The 20,548-nt window shown below is 42.6% G+C and overlaps 1 protein-coding gene across 4 annotated transcripts in view; it reads left to right on the forward strand.

Annotated features, from left to right (window-relative positions):
• SYTL5 (synaptotagmin like 5) overlaps positions 1-20,548 on the forward strand; it is a 169,099-nt gene that overhangs the window by 137,130 nt on the left and 11,421 nt on the right. For 3 of the 4 annotated variants that reach the window (XM_048864042.2, XM_048864031.1, XM_048864051.2), the window contains exons 11-14: positions 3,769-3,834; positions 4,662-4,840; positions 9,895-9,997; positions 11,875-12,036. In XM_048864042.2, coding sequence (XP_048719999.1) covers positions 3,769-3,834; positions 4,662-4,840; positions 9,895-9,997; positions 11,875-12,036 — 510 coding nt within the window. The remainder of the gene's footprint in view (positions 1-3,768; positions 3,835-4,661; positions 4,841-9,894; positions 9,998-11,874; positions 12,037-20,548) is intronic. The other variant, XM_048864060.2, reaches the window with a different exon arrangement.

Here is a 20,548-nt window from a genome sequence, read left to right on the forward strand (position 1 = left end):
CATTTTTCACAAGACACCAAGGATAGCAAATGTCTGTATTTATTTAAATTGTGCCAAACAGCGGAAAGGAAAATGCTCAGTCTTGATTCTTTTTTAATAGTTTTGGTGAAGTGTAGCAATGGAAATTCCCTAAGTTCTGAGGAATTGGGAAGGGGATAGAGGCACAATTTATCCTTTTGATAGAAAAGATTTTTATTGATAGTTGAGGGATAGCGGGCTTGTCTGGGGGCGACGGGGGAAGAGAGTAAACAATAGCCATTGTTCACGGGCTCCTGGCTAGAGTTGCCAACCCTCCAGAATTTCCCTGGAGTCTCCAGGAATTAAAGATTAATGTCATGTGATGAAACCTCCAGGAATACTTCCAACAAAAACTAGCAACCCTAGCTCCTGGTAAATGATGATGTGAGATACAGGCCTGTACCTGGAGAAATTAAAAATAGGGATTTATAGTGTGCAACAAGCTCAGTTTTTCAGAGTTAGCCTAGAGAAATGATTGATTTGAAGCTTCTTCATTTCATTGAAAGAGGATCCCACCCTGTTCTGTCTTTCCTGCCTTCTCATTACAGTCTTTGGTGGGGTTGTGAATGGTTGGGCTCACTCTGAAAAAACTGAACATTTTTTAAGCTCCCTGCAACATACAAGTGCTTTCATTTTATGCATTTGCATCGTGTGTCAGTAGCTTCATAACCCATATGGAGTTGGTACTAATGGTGACCCCAACTCCCCACATATATTCCATTCTCTATGCAACACAATCCCAGTGTGGCTCATAGGTTTCAAGACATTTCATATGCATAGAGTAAGATATTTGGGGATCAGCTTTGCTGAAAGCATTTCTGCTTTCCATGAAAACTACTGTATATTTCTGCAACAGCTTTTCATTCCCAGGACGCTTCACAAACTATAGACAGTGAACCAGATCCTTAGCCCTAAGAAGGCTGCTTTGTGCTATTCTAGGAGTGTAAAGCAGCCTTAGGTTTGTTTGAAGTGGCAAGCTGTGGATCCCCTTAAAGCAGAGGAATCCCAGATGGGATAGAGTTGGTGTAACCAGCACTACATAGTCAATTTATACTCCTTGAGATAGGAGTCATGCTGAGGGGAAGGGGCCTGAGTGGTGCACACTGCAGGAAACCATAAATTAGAGCCATCCTTAGGCTGTTTTAAGTCATTCCTGGGATTTGACTAACTGACTCCCCAGCTGTTCCAGGGATAGGGGGATTGCATACAGCCATCCTTGCCCACCCTCCCTTAGGTCCTGTGCCAGAATAGCTCTGTGGGACCCAAGATTGCAGCAAATATACACAGTGCCAATGGAATGCAGCAGTCTCTGGGTTGGAGGGTGGTAGCAAGGTGAACTAGTGATCAGGACATTTGATATAAAGGAAAGGGAAATTTTGGGCCATGACACTAGGAAATGAATTCTATTTTGTGGCATGTGGTATTGTATTTTTAATGCCTCACACAAAGCAGATGGAATTCCAGTAAAGGTCACCTCCAAAAGACTTGCGTTCAATTGTCAGCATGGAATTCAGCTTGTTGCTTTGGAAGGAGAAAGAGCTGGGTCAAACCCTTTATTCCAGGGTCTCAAGGAATTCAAGGAATCAGAGTTAAAAGAGACTTGGGCATGTCAGGCCAAATCAACCCTAGTAAGCAACTGTAACTCAATCAAAATCAGCTGAATTACACCCACTTAACCAAATTTGAATTTGACTCGTTGCCAACACATCTATAAAACCTATAGCTTGCCAGTCTATAGGTTTTATAGATGAATTCCTTTCCTTGGTCTGAACTCTGAGACTGGAGTTCTGGAGTTGCAGGTGCTCAATACTTCCCTTGGTAACGGCCCTTAGGTGGTAACTTTATTTAATGAGCATTTTCCATGGTACTTTCAGCAGTAGGTTTTGTCTTCCTATATTGATTCCTTTTGACCTTTCTCCTAATCTAAATGCAGCTTTCCTGCTGCAGTAGAACTGAGATGATCTCATGCCTCAGTGCTCCTTTCCTCTTCACACCCCCCCCCCCAGCATGCTTATTAAAGTCACTGCATGCTATGTTAATGGAAAAGCTTCTATCAGCAAGCAGCTTTTCTTCCCCCCTAGAGTGGAACAGTTTTACTAGTCTATTTTGACCTACTCTGAATGTATGTTGTTGCTAATATTCCCCATCTCGAATACTCACATTTTTCTGATTTTATTTAGTTTATTCTGTGCATCTCATCCTTCAGCATTGTACAAATGCTGCGAGTAATTTGCTTGTTGCTGAGTTTTAACCTTTGATAGTGAAACTAATGACTTTGTACTGTGGCACAAAATAATTCTATAAATGTCAAATGAACCCTAATTTTATAGAAATCTGAGTAGGGAGATTACAGTGTAGATAATTAGAGTGCCCTGAAAATCAAAACCACAGTACTTGGGCTAAAAGAAAAGAGAGGTTATTTTTCCTGGGTTCCACCACTGGACACAACAACTTGTCAGGATCATTGCATCGGTCTAATTCCTTGTTCCAGTGTCTTATATTTTACCAGTAAGATATAAAATGCTAGGATGATTAATACAGGCCTCAGATGTTGAGTAAAAGGAAGCTCTGCACTCTGATGCTCTTAGTGATATTTGAGACATACAGTCATTACATAAGTAAGTTTTCATTAAACAGCCACATTTATCATATTTAACATGACTCCCAGTGTAAATCCCACAAAACAAAAGGCTTTTATTGTAAGAAGTGAAATATTTCAGTTGTTATAAAATGTTTTCTAAATTAGTCTTTGTTATTTTATTAAAGCAATTATTAGCAATGTAGGGATTTTCTGATGGAATTCCGGGCTCCACTGGAAAGAAACATTTCCTGGTGGTTTGGTTTTAAATTTGAGATATCAAGAATAAGCACACCAGTCCCTACTTTCCTTCCTTTGCTGCAGGACCTTAGCAAGAGGTTTGGAGGATACAACCAGTAATGTCAGAAGAGGTTATAGCTTAAGCTGTGGCTCATACATTCTCCCTTCGCTGGTTCGAAGAGGAGCTTGTGACCAAGTTATAAACTCCTGTGACCTCACTGGTGAGATCCTTCAGACATCTTGCCAAGGTCTTTCAGCAACAAGAGGAAAACGGGCCCCTGATGTTCTTAATACTTCAGTTTAAAAAAAAAAAAACCCAAAAGCATTTTTTTCACAAAATTTGGAGGCCAATTTTAAAGGAACAATAAAGGGTAAAACCAGAAAAAAGTTTTTTGTTTTACACGTACCCTTAAAAACTCCCCAGAATTAACCTCTCAACCTACAAGTGTTCAGACAAGCTTGCTTTAATCACAATTCTAGTTTCTTATGCAGGCCCCAGTGCTGCAAACACTTGCATGCATGCTTAAATTTTCACACAAGACGCTCATTTCAATTGGAATAGTCACATAGAGAGTTAACTAGTGTTTGCAGGATTTTTGGCCAAAATGAAAATCCCAGTCTGATGAGTCGGTGTTCACATTTAATTTGTTTGGTGCTACCTTAGTACAGCAGATTCTGTCTTCGTTTGTCACTAACCTGTATTCCTGCAGATAAGCAGGTGACACTTTTTCACTCATTATACAATTATACAATTCATTATTGGAGGGGGATTTAGGTATGGCTTGGTGCCTCACTGCTGTAAGTACTGTATCACTGTGGTTTAACACCACACTACCCACCTAGTCTGTAGAACTTGTCATTTCTTTTCTGAATTCTTCCTGCAGCTATCTAATGCTATTTTCTTTTGACCTTTGCATTTGTCTTCCTGAAAGAACTTTCCTGAAGGCTCTGACAGAAAATGCTCCTACTTAAATGTACCTGAAGCAGATGGTGATACTGTGAGTTCTCTTGCTTCCTGTCAACTGCTTTTCTGATATTCTGCTTTTCTGATGTTCCCTCTTATTCCTTCTTTGTGCTGAGAACTCTTTCGGGGGTTTACCCAGGCTTTTTACATACAACAATTCTAAAACACCAAAAGTTAGATATGTTTTTGATTAATATTATTTAAAAGCCAGCAAAAAAATGTACACCAGAGTTTTAAAATGCCTTGGGTTTCTGCAATGTACAAACTGTCCTAATTTTTGTCTTACAAAGATTTAATTCTTTTCCAGTAGTTATATTAGGGACAATTTTAAAAATTGTGAGACCTGCTTATGCTCTTAGAAATGCCCATGATGAGGTGACATTGCTTTATTAGGATACTGTATATGTTTTTGTGTCATTTCCATGATGGGGTTTCATATAATTTCCTCTGAAGCACCTGGTACTAACCACTGTCTGAGACAGCATGCTGACCTAGAGGGACCATTGGTTTGCCCCAGTATGGCAATTCTCTATTCCTGGGACTTGCTATGTGATCGTAGACAATTTACTTAACCCTCTGTGTTACTCAGTGGCCCCACTGGGAAATGGTGATCGTACTAACTTTACCCCCTTTATAAATCGTTTTGAGTTCAACATATGAAGAAACACTGTGTAGGCATTTGAGATATTGTGATACCTTTCTATATCAAGTAAGTGGTAATTCTGTACGTCCTTTGATATCCTAGTTTTAATAGCAGGTTCAGCAGAACAGTAATTGCAGGGCTCTCATTGTTTGAAAAAACTGGTTCTGGAAAGAGAATGATTGAGCTTCCAAGTTGTCTTCTTTTGGTCTTTATTTCAGACTAGCATTAACAGCATGATGAGTGTTTATAGTGAAACTGGGGACTATGGCAATGTGAAGGTCAGTGGGGAAATACTTCTCCACCTCAGCTACAGCTACAAAACGGGTGCCCTCAACATCCTGGTAAAAAACTGCAGAAACCTGGCCATAGCAGATGAAAAGAAGCAAAGAACAGATCCGTAAGCATAGAGAATTTCCTTCTTACCCTTTCCTAGAAGTGCTCTCAGTCTTACTGCACAGTTTGAATCTCTAGACTGCATGTGAGAACATATTGTAGCCCTACACTATGTGGACTGGTAACGGGATATGAAGCCTTTCACCTCTATGTCCCAAGTGATCAGAAGCCATAACACTCTGACTGCTTCGAGTCTCATGTGAAATGAGTTGGTGTTTTCAGTGTGTTTCCTAATGAGGGAGAGTTCATATGATTAACAGCCATTATTGCACTTGGAAATAATTGACATGCTTTTATTGGCAATTTGGGCAGAAGGGCCAGGGATCTGAATGGATACAGAGACTGAACTAATTTCTTACTGCTAGAGTCAAGGTTGAATGGGAAGGTTTGCTCTGTCTTTGATAGAAGACTTTATCCGCCAGAGGTGTTAGGGTGGTACCTTTATAGAACTCTAAATTCCCTTAATTTAAAATAGCCATTTCCTAGTAATAAAAACATAGCCAGAAAAAGCAACCTATAGAGTAGAAAGAAATTGCATTCTTCATCCTTCACTCCAAATATACCTCTTTCTAAAATCAAATATAAATCCTAAATTCCACTTTATTCATTGATCCTTTTTTTATAATTAAAAAAAATAGATACTGCACCACTACCAGAAAATAGTGTAATTGGGCCCGCTCTGCAAACACAGCCTTACTGGTCTCCACAGTACGGGAAATTTCAGCCCCTATGCGATGACAACAGAAAATAATCACTCCTGGATTAATTGTAATTTGCCTTTTTGGCCAATAGCATCTTCTTAGTGTGACCAGGATTCATCACTGAATTTGGTCTGCTGGTTGTAACATTAGCTTCCCCGGCCCGGGGCAAGTACTGACGGGGGGTGTGGCATGAATGCTGATCCATGCCCCCAGGCCAATAGCATGACAGTGTACAAACTAATTAGTGTTAATTGTATGGTCCTGTGAAAAGTCCCTATTAATGTCAGTCTTACCACAAAATAATGTTCCATAACTATCCTTAAATAGAACAAGAGCAAAGAGAATAATTGGCTATTATGTTGTTCATTTTTAATAGTTTCTGCAAATATTTGTCATAAATGAACTAGGTAATTTATTTGAATGACTTTGCTTCTTTTTTCTAAAAGAAAAGGAGTACTTGTGGCACCTTAGAGACTAACCAATTTATTTGAGCATGAGCTTTCGTGAGCTACAGCTCACTTCATAGGATGCATACCGTGGAAACTGCAGTAGACATTATATACACACAGAGACCATGAAACAATACCCCCTCCCACCCCACTGTCCTGCTGGTAATAGCTTATCTAAAGTGATCATCAAGTTGGGCCATTTCCAGCACAAATCCAGGTTTTCTCACCCTCTGCCCTCCCCCCCCAAACTCACTCTCCTGCTGGTAATAGCCCATCCAAAGTGACCACTCTCTTCACAATGTGTATGATAATCAAGGTGGGTCATTTCCAGCACAAATCCAGGTTCTCTCACTCCCTCACCCCCCTCCAAAAACCACACACACAAACTCACTCTCCTGCTGGTAATAGCTTATCCAAAGTGACCACTCTCCCTACAATGTGCATGATAATCAAGGTGGGCCATTTCCAGCACAAATCCAGGTTTTCTCACCCCCCCTCCCCCATACACACACAAACTCACTCTCCTGCTGGTAATAGCTTATCTAAAGTGATCATTAAGTTGGGCCATTTCCAGCACAAATCCAGGTTTTCTCACCCTCCGCCCCCCCATACACAAACTCACTCTCCTGCTGGTAATAGCCCATCCAAAGTGACCACTCTCTTCACAATGTGTATGATAATCAAGGTGGGCCATTTCCTGCACAAATCCAGGTTCTCTCACCCCCTCACCCCCTCCAAAAACCACACACACAAACTCACTCTCCTGCTGGTAATACTTAGAGACACCACTGACTTCCTGAGGAAACTTCAATCCATCAGCAATCTTCCTGATAACACCATCCTGGCCACTATGGATGTAGAAGCCCTCTACACCAACATTCCACACAAAGATGGACTACAAGCTGTCAAGAAGACTATCTCCGATAATGTCACGGCTAGCCTGGTGGCTGAACTTTGACTTTGTCCTTACCCATAACTATTTTACATTTGGGGACAATGTATACCTTCAGATCAGCAGGACTGCTATGGGTACCCGCATGGCCCCACAGTATGCCAACATTTTTATGGCTGATTTAGAACAACGCTTCCTCAGCTCTCGTCCCCTAAAGCCCCTACTCTTCTTGCGCTATATTGATGACATCTTCATCATCTGGACCCATGGAAAAGAAGCCCTTGAGGAATTCCACCATGATTTCAACAATTTCCATCCCACCATCAACCTCAGCCCGGTCCAGTCCACACAAGAGATCCACTTCCTGGACACTACAGTTTTAATAAACAATGGTCACATAAACACCGCCCTATACCGGAAACCTACTGACCGCTATTCCTACCTACATGCCTCCAGCTTTCACCCTGACCACACCACACGATCCATCGTCTACAGCCAAGCTCTGCGGTACAACCGCATTTGCTCCAACCCCTCAGACAGAGACAAACACCTACAAGATCTCTATCAAGCTTTCTTACAACTACAATACCCACCTGCGGAAGTGAAGAAACAGATTGATAGAGCCAGAAGAGTTCCCAGAAGTCACCTACTACAGGACAGGCCTAACAAAGAAAATAACAGAATGCCACTCGCCGTCACCTTCATCCCCCAACTAAAACCCCTCCAACGCATTATTAAGGATCTACAACCTATCCTGAAGGATGACCCAACACTCTCACAAATCTTGGGAGACAGGCCAGTCCTTGCCTATGGACAGCCCCGCAACCTGAAGCAAATACTCACCAACAACCACATACCACACAACAGAACCACTAGCCCAGGAACCTATCCTTGCAACAAAGCCCGTTGCCAACTGTGCCCACATATCTATTCAGGGGACACCATCACAGGGCCTAATAACATCAGCCACACTATCAGAGGCTCGTTCACCTGCACATCCACCAATGTGATATATGCCATCATGTGCCAGCAATGCCCCTCTGCCACGTACATTGGCCAGATTGGACAGTCTCTACGTAAAAGAATAAATGGACACAAATCAGATGTCAAGAATTATAATATTCATAAACCAGTCGGAGAACACTTCAATCTCTCTGGTCACGCAATCACCGACATGAAGGTCACTATCTTACAACAAAAAAACTTCAAATCCAGACTCCAGCGAGAAACTGCTGAATTGGAATTCATTTGCAAATTGGATACTATTAATTTAGGCTTAAATAGAGACTGGGAGTGGCTAAGGTATTATGCAAGGTAGCCTATTTCCCCTTGTTTTTTCCTACCCCCCCCCCCCAGACGTTCTGGTTAAACTTGGATTTAAACTTGGAGAGTGGTCAGTTTGGATGAGCTATTGCCAGCAGGAGAGTGAGTTTATGTGTGTGTGTGTGTGTGTGTGTGTTCCCGGGGCGGGGGGGGGGTGAGAAAGCCTGGATCTTTGCTGGAAATGACCCACCTTGATTACCATGCACATTGTAGGGAGAGTGGTCACTTTGGATAAGCTATTACCAGCAGGAGAGTGAGTTTGTGTGTGTGGTTTTCGGAGGGGGGTGAGGGGATGAGAGAACCTGGATTTGTGCAGGAAATGGCCCACCTTGATTATCATACACATTGTGAAGAGAGTGGTCACTTTGGATGGGCTATTACCAGCAGGAGAGTGAGTTTGGGGGGGGGGGGGGCGGAGGGTGAGAAAACCTGGATTTGTGCTGGAAATGGCCCAACTTGATGATCACTTTAGATAAGCTATTACCAGCAGGACAGTGGGGTGGGAGGGGGTATTGTTTCATGGTCTCTGTGTGTATATAATGTCTACTGCAGTTTCCACAGTATGCATCCGATGAAGTGAGCTGTAACTCACGAAAGCTCATGCTCAAATAAATTGGTTAGTCTCTAAGGTGCCACAAGTACTCCTTTTCTTTTTGCAAAGACAGACTAACACGGCTGTTACTCTGAAACCTTCTTTTTTCTGAATATCCATCGACAGATCATGACTTTCTCAAATCTGCTATTCAAAGTTACTTGACAAAACTTTACCTAAGTTTGTTTACTCTGATTTGCTATTTGAGTATGCTGCTTAGTTGTGATTGCTCACATAAACCACGCAGTATTGTTTATTTTACTTGACTGGAGGACTGTCACAATCGGTTTGCAGCTATCAGTGCTCTATTAAAATTCAATCTTTGCCACCAATATTTGAGAATGCAAACTTAAAATGTAGGGCGTTTTCCCAAATATTCATGCTAGTAAAACTCATTTGCATGAAAGTTTGTAGAAAGTGAACACAAAAAGAGATGATCATGACCAAAGCAAATTCATTTTAGATTTCAACTGGAAATTACCAAATTTAATATCTGATTGCCTAAACAATGCAATGAGTGGTCAGTCTTTTTTGTTTCTTCCCCCCCGCCCCCACACGTGTCTTTTTATGTCTTATTTCTTTAGTAATTGTGTGTACATCTACCCAGGTTTGTGGTAAACTATATGATAGTATATAAATAAAAAGTCTAAAATATTTGAGAATTTTTTTATGTATTAATTGATCTCTATTAATAACAATTTCTAAAAATCTCTAACTCTATAAATATGTGAAGGTAGGCCAAAGGGTGAGTTTGTGTGTAATTTCAAGTTTTGCCTATTAGCAAATATGGTCAATCAAAAATGTAAAAACTGCAACACAGGAAATTGCTAATAAAGTTATACGTATTTCTCAGGACTGTCAAATTACTTAAACTTTGCTCTTGTGATTATCTTGATGCCGTCAGAATCCTCTGTGCATTTGTGTGTTTGTAGACATGTAGCTCACTTTTGCCTGTTGACTGTATTCTCGCTAATATTTATGCACAGATTATTCTGCAAAAATTGATTTCCTGACTAACACTCCTGGTGTAATTTTGCTAGGTGGCCCTCTCAGACTTGGTTGTTTTTATTCTCTGTTAATAATTTACTACTTAATCTGCAGCTATGTCAAAGCATACCTCCTGCCAGACAAATCTCGCCAAAGTAAACGCAAGACCAAAATCAAAAGCAACACCACCAATCCAGAGTTTAATGAAACACTAAAGGTGAGAACACTGCCATGCCTGTAATCCATGCTGATCTTTGCCATTAAATTAATTTGTTTTTTATTTCATTTATTTATACCATAAGCCAAACACTGGGAAATTGATTTTAAACCTGGGAAATGGTGCTAAAAATGGAAATATTTGAGTTAAAATATCTAGCTGTCACAGTGATTGTAGCTTTTGACTTCTCAGTATTGAGGGAGAGTTTTTATTTTGTTTTTCCTTTCCAGTTACAACATAACTTTTGATAATCAACTATTGTATTTTTACTTTCGGGGATCTGTTTCAGAATCATTGAAATCCTCTTTGTGACGGGTTGGACCCCCACTTCGGGGTGCCACCAGATGTGCTGGGTCCCACCTCCAAAGTCTTATTGTACTGGGAAGTACTTCCAAGTCTTATTGTTCTTCCTAATGGCCCACTGAGGCTGATTACCTACTGTCTGGTGGGTGTTCCCCCAAGTACACACAGTTGTAATTGTTACATAGTCAATATTCCTAACTTCAGATACAGAAATGATACATGCATGCAAATTGGATAAACACATTCAGTAGATCATAACTTTTTCAATGACACCTCACACGACCCATCTTCCATAAAACATCTTAGTTATGCCATATTCATATCATAACGATATTTCTATGCAGAGTATGGGGTGTAACGTCACACCCTGTACAGTGAGTTTAGAACCAAATGATGGGAGTTTCTAAAGTAGCTAAATTACCTCACAAGTCCCATTGAAAGTAAATGGGATTTATACTCCGAAGTCCTTCAGATACTTTTGAAAATCCCACCCCAAATACTTAAACAGGGTTTTTTTTTCCTATGGCGGCTAATAAAAATGTGCTCAAATAAGTTTCCTGTTATAGGGGCTAATTTAAGTTCTGTGGCCAGTGTAGTTTGCGTAATCTGGCTATAAAATCATTTCACAAACTACAGTATATACACCTGGTCTGGCCAGATTGTTTACCAAGGGGGGACCTGTTTTATAGCATCATTTGCGAAATGGTTTATAGTATAGTTGGGTCTGGTCTGCAGTGGGGAAAAGTGAGTTAGAATCCATCTAGCAAAGATCACATTTAACGCTGTTCTCTAGGACAACCCTAACATGGCTTCTGAACTTTGTGTAGATGGGACCTAACACTCTTATGAAATATTATATATGTTCTGACAAAGAGCTAAATAGTTAGATTCAATAGCAGAAGAACTGTTTGTCCTAACTGTTCCCATTACTATAATTTAAAAACTGTCTTAGAATCGATTCTTTTGGCCTTTTCAGGCCTTCAAGGCAAAGTCTCATCATTCGAATTGGGTAACTGCTGGCCTCTTACAATCTGCTAGTTAATATATATTTTAATTGTTAGCACTTGTAACCACTTGGGCTTTTGAAAAACTGTGGCGATACTTTACTGAGAAGAGGGGACACTTTAGAAAGTTCATTACGCTGCTGCCAACTTTTTTTTTATAAAGGCTCTTTGTTGTAGAATAGACTTTTATTTTAATTGTTCTATTTAATTACCGTGGAAGCCACAGTGTAAGAATTAAATAAAGGTTATTTTAAGAAGTTCCTTTTGTAGTAAAAACTATCTGGTAAAGAAATAATACAGACAAGTGACAACAACAACAAAAATAATGTAAACAGATAAATGCAGACTGTACGGTGAACAGTTATCCTTTATAGATCTCCCTTGAATAATAGCCTTCTGCAATTGTATTGATTTTCACTTGTAAGGAAAACAAATGTCTCTTCTGTGCTTCATTTGTCAGCTACCATGTACTTTATGAGGATAAGGTTGTATGTTTTTTATATAATGTCATTATGGAACTGGACTTGACTCTCATTAAATAGATCCTCCACTCTGTTTGTCTTTCAATAGTATGTCATCAGCCATACACAGCTAGAGACTAGGACCCTCCAACTTTCTGTTTGGCACTATGACAGATTTGGGCACAACAGCTTTCTTGGGGAGGTGGAAATTCCTTTGGACTCCTGGAATTTTGAAAATCAGACAGATGAATGGTTTGTGCTCCAACCCAAGGTGAGGCTCTCCAGTTTTAGTGGAATAACAGTAAAGCAAGATCAATTAAGTTTTGTTTTTGTTTTTTCCAACTGAAGTGTGGCTGTAAAATGATATATTTCTAATAAACTACTTCTGGGATGGACCTGTGAAAGGAATAATACTTCTAACAAAGCAACACATACTGTCTATGTCAGTATATATGAATGCCTATTCTAACCAAACCTATTAAAAGAATAAACATACACATGCATCCAATAATAGACATAATCAAAAGGGACCTGTTAAAGAAATAGCACATGAAACAATGGATCTTTCTCAATCACCTGCTAAAGGAATAGACCTTTCTTCATGCATCAGTTTTAAGCATTTAACAATTTTCTGTGGTAGTGAAGTTCGGCATTGCTCTTTCATTGATATTGAATAAACAGGTAGGTATAGCATCATGCTATTTGGTACACAAAACAGTAACTCTATGGAATATGACAGGTTTCAGAGGAACAGCCGTGTTAGTCTGTATTCGCAAAAAGAAAAGGAGTACTTGTGGCACCTTAGAGACTAACCAATTTATTTGAGCATGAGCTTTCGTGAGCTACAGCTCACTTCATCAGATGTTTACCGTGTAAACTGCAGCAGACTTTATATACACACAGAGAATATGAAACAATACCTCCTCCCACCCCACTGTCCTGCTGGTAATAGCTTATCTAAAGTGATCAACAGGTGGGCCATTTCCAGCACAAATCCAGGTTTTCTCACCCTCCACCCCCCCACACAAATTCACTCTCCTGCTGGTGCCAGGTGCCACAAGTACTCCTTTTCTTTCTATGGAATATGGCATTTAGAGCATGCTTAACTAATGGGCTATGTCTTCTGGCACTTATGGGATCCCTCACTGGAGAGGGCAAAAGTGTTTGTTTTTGGAATTGGAACAACTTTAAAGAGCTGTTTATAAACGTGAAGATTATATGCTTCTAAATTGCTTGCTGTTATACCAGCCAGAATCCTAGAGCCCTGTGCAGACACCTGCTTTATATCTACAGCTATAAAGCGGATCTCCAAGGAGCTGCAGGGCTCTGTCAGGAATGGTAGTGACGAAAGTAGCCGCACACCAGGCCACCACTCACAGGACCCAGCGCCCTGTGCGGGCAGCTTCTCTGGCATGGCTGTACCACTGGACCAGGCTCAGTGGCTTGCACACTCCTGGGCAAGCTGCTGCAGCATGAAACAGTCTCACTCAGATCTGTCAGATACATGATGTGATTTACAATTGTTACACTTGAGCAAGGGAGCTAAAGTAAGGGAGCATCTTAATCTTCTAGGCTCCCCTTCGCAACAAAGAAGGGAGCAAAAGCTCATTAAGCATGCAGAGATCAGGCTGGGGGATGGTGGTTTTGAGTAGAGCTGTGTGAGTAACCAGTTTTTTGGTTCAGCCACCAAATCAAATTAAAAAAAAATAAAAATCATTTCAGATTGGCCTGAAACAACTTTTTTTTCCGATTTTTTCAAGTTGAAAAATTTAGTATTGGGCTGAACAGAACATTTTGTTTGACCCAAAACAAAATCTTTTGTTTTGATTTTGGGAGGTTAAATGGTTTTTAATATTTTTTTAAATAAAATTGAGGGAAATTGTGAAACAAAACAAAAAGTCACAATGTTTCAACATTCCCCCCCCCAAACCGTTTTTCCTTGACTGAAATGATTCACAGAAATCGACCCCAATTTGCAAATTGTTTTTAGTCAATCTGAATCTGCATTTTTTTACTGAAAAAAGTAGTTGCACAGAAAACTTTGCCCAGCTCTAGTTCTGAGCTGTTCCCCGCTCCATTTACATGCTAGCAGCCCCTGCGCTCCTGCCGAAACGTGAGCAATTGTTGGTGGAGGAAGGCTATTGGGCGTGCAGAGATAAGGAGAAGGGCCTCTGTGGAGAATGCTCCCTTCAGAAAATAAAGAACAAAATGCTACTAAATCAAGTGTGAGGTAATGCTGAGAGATCTAAAAGAAGCAGTTCTGGCAGCTCCAGGTGACTCGCCTGCAGAGATCTTGATACTGATAGGGCTGGTGCAGGAAGTGGCCATGCCACGTTGCCATCTCACATGTGAGAATCGGTCCCTTCTTTTTACACACTTTCCACTTGCAAAAGCAGAGGGGAAGGACATTCCTTATCACTCAAGTTTGCAAATGGGATGACTGGGTTCTGTGTCTTGTCCTGCGTCATAACCCCCAAAGGGCACGGTCTGCCCAGATGGGGCACGCCTTGTTCCCCAGATGGCTAGTGCTCATTCTTCTTCGAGTAGTGTCACTCTAGGGGCTGCACTGTAGGTGTTCCTTGTGTTCCTGCGCTGCTGCTGGGAGAAATTCGGTAGCAGTGCCCATTAGGCCCGCACATGCGCTGTCTCTCCTCGTGCTTCGCCATGAGGCTAACCAGTGCACCCAGGCTAACTCTCCTCAGTTCCTTCTCAACCGCCCCTGGCTACAGATGGAGCTATTTGCAGTCCATTTGCGATCATTATCTTCATTGACCTCTCTATAGTTAGTCTCCCTAATCTTAGTTGTAGTTTTCTTCTTCTTCTTTTACTTTTTGTGAACAAACCCAAAAACCAATAACAAAAAAAGACTTTATTTTTCCCCCTCCCTTTTTTCGTCAGGACCCCTTCCCTCAACAGGATATGCCCAGTTCACTGGGCTTCAATAAGTGCCTCTCCTGCAAAGAGGCCACCCCCATGGCAGACGAGCACTCCCAGTGCATACTCTGCCTCGGGGAAGGCCACGTTCCATAGAAGTGTGGTCTCTGCCAGCAACTCAGACTCAGGTCTTGAAAGGGCAAGGAATTAAGACAGAAGATTATTTTCATGGAGGCAGCCCTCCAACCCTCCCCAGATCCGCGCTGAGAGTCATCTGGCAGACGTGAGTCTTCCCCACAGCTCTCAACATCCAAGGACTGTGGGTTGAAGAAATCAGCTGCAGACCCCTCTCGTAAGTCATCAAAAAAGAGAGCGTGAAGTCCCAGAGTGAGCCCTGAACTAGCCATAAGAGATCCTTGGCACACTCGGTACCCTTGGTACCATAGGCACTGAGACAATCCCAGCCTGGAACCCATGGCTCACAAAAATTTGTAGCGACAGGTGCCGTTGATGTACCTAATGACCCGATGTCAATGGTACTGAAGGCCAAAGATAGGAGACAGCACTCCACTAAAAAGATTCTGATAGTATGCACTGTACCACCGGCACCATCATCATTATTAGTTAAATTGGAAAAGATGGGGATCAATATGAAAATTGAAAGATGGATAAGGAATTGTTTAACAGGGAGACTACAGCGCGTCCTACTGAAAGGTGAACTGTCAGGCTGGAGGGAAGTTACCAGTGGAGTTCCTCAGGGATCAGTTTTGCAACCAATCTTATTTAATCTTTTTTTTACTGACCTCGGCACAAAAAGTGGGAGTGTGCTAATAAAGTTTGCAGATGATACAAAGCTGGGAGGTATTGCCAATTTAGAGAGAGACCGGGATATCATACAGGAAGATATAGATGACCTTGTAAACTGGAATAATACTAATAGGATGAAATTTAATAGTGAGAAGTGTAAGGTTATGCATTTAGGGATTAATAACAAGAATTTTAGTTATAAGCTGGGGACGCATCAATTAGAAGTAACGGAGAAGAAGAAGGACCTTGGAGTATTGGTTGATCATAGGATGACTATGAGCCGCCAATGTGATATGGCCGTGAAAAAAGCTAATGAGGCCTTGGGATGCATCAGACAAGGTATTTCCAGTAGAGATAAGGAGGTTTTAGTACCGTTATACAAGGCACTGGTGAGACCTCACCTGGAATACTGTGTGCAGTTCTGGTCTCCCATGTTTAAGAAGGATGAATTCAAACTGGAACAGGTACAGAGAAGGGCTACTAGGATGATCCGAGGAATGGAAAACCTGTCTTATGAAAGGAGACTTACGGAGCTTGGCTTGTTTAGCCTAACCAAAAGAAGGTTGAGGGGAGATATGATTGCTCTCTATAAATATATCAGAGGGATAAATACCAGAGAGGGAGAGGAATTATTTAAGCTCAGTACCAATGTGGACACCAGAACAAATGGATATAAACTGGTCATTGGGAAGTTTAGACTTGAAATTAGATGAAGGTTTCTAACCATCAGAGGAGTGAAGTTTTGGAATAGCCTTCCAAGGGAAGCAGTGGGGACAAAAGACCTATCTGGCTTTAAGATTAAACTCGATAAGTTTATGGAGGAGATGGTATAATGGGATAACATGATTTTGGTAATTAATTGATCTTTAAATATTCATGGTAAATAGACCCAATGGCCTGTGATGGGATGTTAGATGGGGTGGGATCTGAGTTACTACAGAGAATTCTTTCCTGGGTATCTGGCTGGTGAATCTTGCCCATATGCTCAGGGTTTAGCTGATTGCCATATTTGGGGTCGGGAAGGAATTTTCCTCCAGGGCAGATTGGAAGAGGCCCTGGAGGTTTTTCGCCTTCCTCTGTAGCATGGGGCACAGGTCACTTGCTGGAGGATTCTCTGCTCCTTGAAGTCTTTAAACCATGATTTGAGGACTTCAATAGCTCGGACATAGGTGAGAGGTTTTTGGCAGGAGTGGGTGGGTGAGATTATGTGGCCTGCGTTGTGCAGGAGGTCGGACTAGATGATCATAATGGTCCCTTCTGACCTTAATATCTATGAATCAAGGCCCCATCCAACACTGGAGGGATTGGTGCAGGCAAGATCTCCAACCCCCTTGGTATCTCTGATGGCACTGAGTTGGCTCACACCACCAGAATTCCGGCACTTGAGGGACCTCCAATGTATCCAAGTATCCAACATACAAGCGTCTCCTCTTCTCAGCACCAGTGCCTCAGCATGAAGTCTTTAAGCAAAGGAATCTTCTCTGCTGCCCTGCCACACACCTCTGCTCTCTAGTGCAGACTCTGACAGCGAGCCAGAGGAGACTGCTTACCATTACTCCTTTCATGATCCCTATGCTGCCCACTACCAAGAGGCCCCCCGGAGCATACCCTCAGACAGTCCCACCATCGCCGTGGTACAGCCAACCCTGGGCACCATAGCCACTCTCCATACCACCTCCCCAGTGGCCATACTGGGATCCCTGGGCTGCATATTGCCCTCATGCCTCTCAGGTGTATAGCCTTCTCTGTGAATCGATGAGATGTTCTCACTCAGCCACAGCATTCAGAACCTCCAGAGGAGATTGTGGAGGAACAGGAGGGTGGCAATGAGGAAGAGAGAACTCCGAGGCCCAATATATCTTCTTACTCCCCAGATGAGGCTGTCATGCCTCCGTCATTGTCCTTGGCTGATGGCTTTTGGCTTTTCCGGGACGTGGCAAAGGGGGTGGCAGATACAATGCAGAGCCCCTTGGAGGAAGTCAAGGACATCCATAATCAGCTCCTTGATGTATTACATTCCTGCTCATCCTCTAAAATAGCCCTCACTGTTAACAAAGCTCTCCTGAAACCTGCTAAAACCATTTGCAGACACCAGCATCTGTGGCGCCCACTTGCAAGAGCCAAACAAAATATTATGTACAGGCAAAGGAGACAGAATGCCTCTTCTCCCACCCTCCCACCAATTCCATCATCATTGACATTGTGAACTTTCGGGGCTGTCAACACCAAATGAAGTCCACTCCCTATGACAGGGATTGGAAGCGTTTGGACGTCTTTGGGAGCAAAGCTTATTCTTTGACCATGCTATGGTTTCAAATCGGCAATTACCAAATCTGGATGGTGAAATATGACTCCGGCAATTATTTGAAACTAAGCAACTTTATTGATCAGCTTCCTGAGTCACAACGTGACCAGTTCAAAGCTGTCATCCAGGAGGGTCAGCTAGACAGTGCTACAGTCTGCCCTCAATGCAGCTGACACACCATCCCGGTCCATCTCTAGTGGTAGATAGGCATCCTGCGTCATTGTTACACCTTTCAGGCTTCCCCAAAGAGGTGCAGTCAACCACTGAAGACCTTTCCCTTGAAGGCACAAACCTCTCTGTGGACAAGATGGACACTTCTCTTCATATCCTGAAAGTGTCTAGGGCACTCATTGGGTATCTATATGCCTGGACAAATTAGGAAATTTAGTCTGCAGCCCCAACACAAACCACACACCTCCCAGTACCAAACTCAGTGCTATTACAAATCGCAGAGGAAAAAAATCTAAGTTCCCTAGGCATCCTCCATGTGGCCCATAGTCTTCCAAGCACCAATTTTGTCGTGTTGGTCAAAGCGTTGACAGACCATTCCCCCCCCCCCCAACCGCAACAGCTGACTGCTGCTTCCCACCCATTCAGCAACCATCTTGCAACATTCCTCAGCTCTTGGGAATGCATAACATTGGACCAATGGGTTCTGGAAATTGTTTGCCATGGGTATTCTATGCATTTTACCTCCTTATCCCCTCCACAACCTCTTCATCATTCCTCTTCAGGGACCCTTCTCACAAGAGTTTTCTATGATGACAGAGATCGTCTCCTCCTGTTAGGAGCCATAGAACCAGTACCTCAACATCTACGAGGCAAAGGTTTTTACTCTTATTATTTCCTAATACACGAAAGGAAGGGAGTTTGGAGACCCATATTAGGCCTCGGAGCTCTCAACAGGTTTGTCAAAGCTCAAAAATTCAAGATGGTCACACTAGGAAGGATTATTCCAACGTTGGAACAAGGAGACTGGTTTTTGGTCCCTGACCTTCAGGATGCCTACTTCCATATCTCAATCCTATCATCTCACAGACGGTTCCTCAGATTTACCCTGGGATAAAACCATTACCAGTACAAGGTACTCCCCTTTGGGCTATCATCCACCACGAGAGTATTCTTCAGGGTTCTCTCAGTAGTGGCAGTGCACTTATGCTCCCAAGGGATCATGATTTAACCTTACCTGGATGATTCCCTCCAAGAGACTTACCGAGTCACCAGATCTGCAATAAACTTGTTCATGGAGCTGGGCTTCCAGATCAACGTCCAGTAATCAACCCTTGTTCTGGAGCAGCACCTAGAATTTATAGGTGCTGACCTAGGCTTACTACAGGTCAGAGCTCTCCTACTTCAACACAGATTCCTCTCCTTGGCCACATTTGTAGAGACCATTTGAAACAGATATGGCCTTCAACTCTTAGGGCATATGGCAGTGGGCACAGCTGTAATACCACATGCCAGGTTTCACATGTGATGCCTCCAGATGTGGTTCAACCCCTGTCACTACTCACTCAGGTCAAAAACTTCTTAGCCTGGTAAAAGGGCCCAGCCAATGTTTGCAGGGGGATCCCTTTTTCACAAACGCTCCCACCACTGCTTCTCACCACTGACACATGGCTAATAGGATGGGGTGCCCATCTAAATGATCTCACAACACTTGGCAGGTGCTCATCCACAATGATCGCTTAAGGAGGTTGATGTGAAGGGATGACCGCGGTCAGGAATGCCTGTGCCCATTTCCTGCCACCGATCAAGGGAACACTCCCGAGAGTCCTAACAGACAACATAGCCTGTATGTACTACATCAGTCAACAAGGGGGAGCCCAGGTCACCCTCCCTCTGTGCAGAGGCAATGAAACTATGGAGCTGGTGCATCTCCCATGATGTTACACTGTCTGCGGCCTACTTCCCGGGAACACAAAAATCGATAGTGGACAGTCTCAATCCCCAATTTCCCACACGACCATGAGTGGGAGATAGACTCGGCAGTACTTCGCCCAATCAGTCAGTGGGGGACGCCAACTACAGACCTGTTCGCCATTCACCTAAACAAGAAATGTCCACGCTACTGCTCCAGAGCAGGAATAGGCCAACATTCCCTAGGTGATGCTTTCCTCCTCCCTTGGAACAGAGACCTTCTCAATGCCTTTCCTCCCTTTCCCCTACTGTTGAAAGTCCTGTTAAAAATAAAATGAAGAGGCGCACATGTTGTACTGATTGTTCCCACTTGGCCAAGACAGACCTGGTACCTTTACCTGTCACAGCTCACAAAGTGCGTGCCGATCTCTCTCCAATCCACTCTGTACCTCCTCTCACAGAACAAAGGGCACACTCTACATTCCAGCCTGGGAATTTTTCTTCTCAAGGCGTGACTCCTTCATGGTTCCAATATCTGGAGAACTCCTGCTCAAAGAAGGTACAAGAGGTATTACTACACAGTAGAAAGTTCTCAACATGCCATACTTCCCTACGAAAATGGCCCAGGTTCTGGATTTGGTGTACCTTCCAACAAATGTCCCTGACGTCCGAAGCTCTTCCGAAGATCCTTGACTGACTCTAAAAAAGATCAGGACTATTTCTCAGCTCCTTGAGTCTACCTCACAGTTGTAGCGACCTTCCATCTACAAGTAGAGGGCTACTCAGTGCTATTACACCCAACTACTAAAAGATTCCTCAGGGGTACAGTAAACTTTTTACCACACCCCCGACTTCCTAGCCCTGGTATTGAAAGGACTGACTAGGCCTCCCTTCAAACCTATGGCCAGCTGTTTTCTTACATACCTCTCAGTGAAAA

Source organism: Caretta caretta, chromosome 1 (genome assembly GCF_965140235.1).
Source record: "Caretta caretta isolate rCarCar2 chromosome 1, rCarCar1.hap1, whole genome shotgun sequence".
In the NCBI taxonomy this organism is placed as follows: Eukaryota; Metazoa; Chordata; order Testudines; family Cheloniidae; genus Caretta; species Caretta caretta.